This window comes from Rhagoletis zephyria, unplaced genomic scaffold (genome assembly GCF_001687245.7).
Source record: "Rhagoletis zephyria isolate East Lansing unplaced genomic scaffold, Rhagoletis_zephyria_1.1 Rzeph_scaffold_00129, whole genome shotgun sequence".
NCBI lineage: Eukaryota > Metazoa > Arthropoda > Insecta > Diptera > Tephritidae > Rhagoletis > Rhagoletis zephyria.
Genome location: NW_016157213.1, coordinates 24,749 through 30,748, shown reverse-complemented (window position 1 = coordinate 30,748; position 6,000 = coordinate 24,749). Strand labels below are relative to the sequence as shown.

General features: G+C 35.9%; 1 protein-coding gene across 5 annotated transcripts in view; it reads right to left on the bottom strand.

Moving 5' to 3' along the window:
- Positions 1–6,000, bottom strand: part of LOC108380860 (mediator of RNA polymerase II transcription subunit 15) — a 251,110-nt gene that overhangs the window by 235,551 nt on the left and 9,559 nt on the right. For all 5 annotated transcript variants that reach the window (XM_017637267.1, XM_017637275.1, XM_017637282.1 and 2 more), the window contains one exon: positions 755–855. In XM_017637267.1, coding sequence (XP_017492756.1) covers positions 755–778 — 24 coding nt within the window. In that variant the 5' untranslated portion in view covers positions 779–855. The remainder of the gene's footprint in view (positions 1–754; positions 856–6,000) is intronic.

The window sequence follows — 6,000 nt, the reverse complement described above, 5'->3', positions numbered from 1 at the left end:
AGAATTAGAGCGGTAGCGAAAACAGCTGATCCCATTTGGTCGCCTTTATAATTTGGGTGACCATATTTAGAAAAAACTAAACCATATTTAGAAATGAGGAAATGATAACAAATATAAATGTAAAACAAAGAAAGATTATTATAAATAATTTGTTTCAAGCCAGATGTAACGAATCCACAACTATATTTTTCAAACAACAAAAAAAAATCGTGTTTAGGCTGTTTTCTTTTAAAACTTTGAAAGCAAAAAAAAAATACGGCCACCTTTGGCACGCACAGCTGCCATCGCCCAGCAGGGCGATAGAAATAAATCTATCGCCATGAAACGCCGCCAAGCGAACTTCGCATTTCGCTTTTGCTGTGTTCAATTTCATATGCGTGCGGGTGTTCTAATTTTGACAGCGCGAATTTCGCTGTGGTGAGTTCGCCGTTCGCCGGCATTGTATTTCAGCTATTAAAAAAGGTTTATAAGCTGAAAAATGTATGAAAACGTCATTTTATAAAGCTCTTTAAACCTACTTTATTTTTTATGAATAAGGCCATTAAAATATAATAAATTTTTTTATCCCGGCGGAAAACCGTAACTTTTTTTGGTGATGCAGTCTAATGTACATATGTATGTCTACACTTTTTTACCTATTCAGATGTCTAAAAGAGCGCATGGCGTTGTTGAGGCTGCATGCATAGCTTGCAAAGCGAAAGCTCGAAATAGGATGTGGTAAGAATATAGCAGCAATCGTTTTTTAGGCACTTACCGCTGTCTGAGTATTTGATTCCATTTTTTTTCCAACTTCCGTTAAAATCGCAACTTTAGAATATCTTCGCAACTTCGTCTAATAGCCGAAATTTGCTCGATCTGAAATATGAAAGATGGAAGTTTTCATTATGTTAATTGATTAAATGATTTTGCACCTTTCCGAGGGTAGAAACTGAGGGCTTTAACGTGTTAAAAAAGGATTTGCCAAAAAAACAAATTTACTACAGATGGAGTGGTACTAAATATTTAATTCCGATCAAATTAATTTTAAATATTGTGTATTCAAAACATTTGATTCAGCAAACTCCGTGTATCTAAACGCAGATTAACGGATTTCAACCTAATTTAGACGGTATATTCCTTAGGATCGTGGCAAGGACATAGGCTATATTTTATTCCGCTATGTGGCGGAAAAGTCGAGATATTCCGAAAATCTGTATTTATGATGCCATTTTGATACAATTAGAAACGTATGTATAATTTGGATGTGACGGTAAATATTCTTACGAAAAATGGATCCGCTAGAGTCGAGTTATTCCAAAAATCTACATATGTTTATGATTTAATTTTGATGATATCATAATAATGGTGGTGCGATAAGAAATACTTTTATAAAAAATTTATCTAATTTGGGATTTTAGAAACCATCTGGGACTTATTACCTGTCGCGGCGTAGCGTGACGTGGTGTGGCGCGCTGGTCGCGCGGGGTACGCGTGGACGCGGGCCGCCGCGAAGCTAAGCAAACTTAATGTTTGAAAGAGCAATAATGTCAATGGATTTTATTTCGCTTTTGAAAAGGTAATAATATCAATTGACTTTTATTCGCACCAGGGTGGGAAATAAAGTCAATTGACCTTATTTCCGTTGATCTTGTTACCTGTCACCATTAAATTTATTTCGTTGGAAACTCTGATATCGATATTGATCACCAATGGGCGATTAACTTTGCTATGAAACGCCAGATCATTGGAAAATTGCAAGAACTTCGTCACTACGCTTTGATTAGGTTATGTAAAATGGCAATGGAAGATATGCCATCTGACAACCAAAAACCCATAATAACTGCTGATAAATGTGCCACTGGTAGTCGTTAAGTGAATAGGTGGTGAAAGTGTTGTACCAAAATGCTCCAAAAAAAAATTTGTTTTTGGGCGAGACGAAGTTCGCCGGGTACGCTAGTTTAATATTATTAAAAAAGATACAAAATATAGTATTAATTTTACCTGAACGCTTTTACTTTTAATAACATTTAATGAAAAATGCATTCAAATTTATTTTCGAAAGTTTGAAATCTCTACATATATACTTATTTCTAAAAGGTGTTTTTCTGTTACCCAACGATATCCCCTTTAATATTTTATAAAATTTAACAAATGGTATCTCATTTTGGAGAGGAGGAGCTCAGGCACCTGCTAAAAATAGTCACGTTGTTCAAATTTCGTTATTCATTAAAAAAAAGCGCTGTATCCGGACAATGAAGCGCCATATCTTCTCCAATACTCCATCTAATTGAATTATTAAAACACCATTTAGAAGGACAACTTCACCGGTTAAGGTAAAAAATAAAAACTTTTAATAGGGTTACCACCCGCTTAAAATTTTAGTGACTTAATTATATATCCAGTAAAATATTGCAGCGCATTCAGGGAATGAAAGGCATATAAATACACTCTTAACAAGAAGTAATAATTTTAAAGAGGGTTGCCAACTTTCCAAAAATTTAAATTTCTATATATATATATACTATGAAACAAAGCTACTTATGTAATACCGAGCATAGCTCCGTAATGGATTTTCCTATGTGGGCTGCCTTTTTTGTTGTACTTCTCTCTACCCGAGGAAAACTGCAAAAAAATTCTGAATAGAAAATTCCGTAAAATTGATTTTCCTTAGATTTTGTACACGAAATTTCTTTATTTCTTTAAACTGTATCAACGCTAAACAGTTATGTAGCTTAGGTTAGGTTAAAATAAATCAGCCTTATCATGAGTTTGGTTTTCCTCTAACCGGTGAAATTTTCAGTTTTCGTTTTTGCTGAATGAGAATATTTGGCGCGTACATTTCTTTTGCGAATATGGATCGATTGCTTCGAAGATAGTTTGAGTTCATCGGCGTTGTACTTTCAGTGTCCGTAAGCCATTCGCCGATCAGAATCCGCCTTATCATGAGTTTCATTTTCTCCGAACCGGTTCACTTTTCGTTTCCATGTATTTACTATAGGCGGATGAACAATTTTCGGGTGATTTTTTTCGGGCGAAACTCGGCATAGGGCTGAATATGAAACATTGGCGCTCGCAACCACAGTTTACAAATATTGGCGATATGCGTATTTTTTTAATTTAGCACGTTTTTTTTATTCTAAAATTTTTTCCCCTCAGTGGATGTATTAGTGATGTCGAATTTTTATACTTCGAGTGGAAAAATTTCATGGCATCGAAGCAAAACATCGATATTCGATGCATCAATGTTTTTCCGACATCCCTAATCCCAACGATCTTTTTAGTAGAACTGTAACTTCAGATTAAGAATTAAAATATGTAATTGTCTGAGGGCCAATTTAAATGAATATTTAAACGGCACTTAAGTTTAATTGTGAATTGTTGTTTAAATGCCATTTAGCTTTCGTTGGGTTTCAGATCAAGTTCAGATTATAGGTCAAATGAAAAGTACAAACATAATTTTTGGACCCATCTTTATTTATGAATTGAAAATAGCACAAGGGTACATAAAATCAAAGAAAAAATAATAAAAACATGTTTTCCGGGAGATTACGGGGGTGTACTCAAATGAGTACACTGACCGCCTAAGTATGAAAATTTTCGAAACATAAGCTGATCCATGGGTGCATCATTTCTTATCACATGTAAACGCCAGGAATTAGCAATGACCATGTCCAACATGTATGTAAATAACACCCACCACCACTTTTTACCATGAATAGCGACTCTATATAGCGCGATGGACTGATCCAGTTCATCTACTCCACCCATGTTTTTGTTGCAATTTTGGAACAATCGTATCGGCACGTCGGTCTTCTGCCGTTTTACTGGACACCATCGCTTGACAGTCCCTAATTGTTCAATGGTATCGTAGTTGGTCGCCATTGTACATACACTATTGTCTTTCCACCTTACCAGTAGCAGTTCCCTTTCCTTGTCAAAGCTGTAGTCATAAGATGCACGCTCTTTCTTTTTCATGTCCTTCGTGCTAGTCAGTGGGCATTTTTTAGTTCGGTTTTCTCGACAGTTCCAATAGCTCGGTAGCCTACGTTTTTCAAGTCAACAAAAAGATCGTAGCTTGTAAAAAAGTTGTCAAAAAAACCTCGTGTTGTGTTTCTTTTTATGTCTCGAAACCTATGCGTCGATAAGGCTTGAGCGATCAATTCCACCCCAACATCTTCGTCTAAACTCCAATACATTGGTTCTCGAGATAGCTTATGATATCCAGATAATATCAATACTCCTAAAAACTTTTTCAAATCAGATGAGTCTAGTTGAAAATCATGTCTGTTGTTTTGATTTGAATAAAGTAAACTATTTGATATAATGATATCAACAATATCTTCAGCAAAAATTTTTTCAAATATTTGTACAGGGCTAAGGCCTTTTAGTTCTTCATGAATAGCATTTGCCTTATCTTAGACTTCGGAAGAACGCTGAGAAGTTGAGGTGTATGAAGGGGGACATTTGCGCCAGGTTGGGATTGGCCGGCGAATAATATCTAGTCGCCTTCTTTATTCCAGCGGTTCATCGTCACAATCATCGCTACTACTATCTTCATAATCACCATCCTTGCGATTCGTAAATACCTCAATAGGACCAGGCACGTCATGCGGTAGAGATGATGGCACCATATCTTTCTCGGCGCCTTCTTCTTCATCGGTCAAAATCGCAATAGCCACGAACTTCTTATTTATAGCTTTGAGCAGTATAATGGTAATATAAAAAAACTAGAACACTCCCAAAAATTATTTGAAAACTATAACCCACACTTAGAGATATGACTGTACTCAATTGAGTACGGTGACTTCTAATGGGTTAAATATGCCAAACAATTGGCAGCACTGCTGCTTGTTCCTTAAAATTGTTGCATTTGCTTGTTTGTTTACATTTTGTGCTGAAAAGCTTATTGTTTTTTGGTGGGATTGATTAAACAACCTACCAATCAGTCTTGGTTGTTTGGTACAAACACAGGGTTGCATATCTCATATTTAAATAGCCAATATTGGCCATTTAAGTGCAGATTAAATGTATGATCTGAAAATGAATAGTGGAAGTTAATCAACAATCTCTACTTAAGTAGGCCATCTGAAATTCGTCCTAACAATTAACATAACAAAAACAAGCTTACAAAAACTATAAAAAATCACAAATAGAACAAAGTGGAAAGGAACTAAAAAAACAACCATCAAGTGCAACTGTTTAATTTTACATATTTTGAAGGAATCGATAGATTCTATTGCATTTGCAATTAAAGCAGCGGAGTAAGAGCGCGCAATGGAAATGATTTCACAAAGATATGCGGAGCTGTCGGGTATAGTAACCATGGACGCATCTTTGTCAGCTTCTGATTGGATTTTTTAACCACAAGCCATAACTCCTGCTATGCCTGAAGAACTGTGTTGCCGGAGAAGAGAGGCTTCCACATGTCAAAGGTATACAACATTTCTTGTGCATATAACTCCAGCTACGCCATCCACAGTATTTTTCCGCAGAACCCACATCGAAATTTACAAGAAAGTGCGTAGTGCAAACCAAATTTATAGCGGCAACAAACATTCTTTTTCCTTCGTTCATATTAGAGATGGACAAAACACGTGATTTTCTACGTGACTCGTCGTGTCATGCTTTTTCAAGTGTCCAGAGAAAAATCACGTAAATTCAGTGATCGTGCGTAACTGAAACTTTGGCTGGCGTCTGCGTGCGTGAGTTATATTTTCCGTCAAAGACGTAATTTTAACATATCGAGCCCTAACCGCCAAAAAGATGTAAGCGCCATTTTTTTCCAAAATTTTCTTTCTTATGCAGAAATGTTCCTAGAGCATCTAGATGCATTTCTGCATAAAAATTAGAAATTATGTAAATATAAATGCCCCTTACATCTTTTTGGCGTTTAGGGCTCGTACGATGTATGTATACATATACATACATATCGTCGTTTAAAGCACAAAACCGCGTATCAACAAAATGCAGAACCGCGTATATGAGGTTGCATAAATTATTTTCTAGAGAGTAAAAACACTC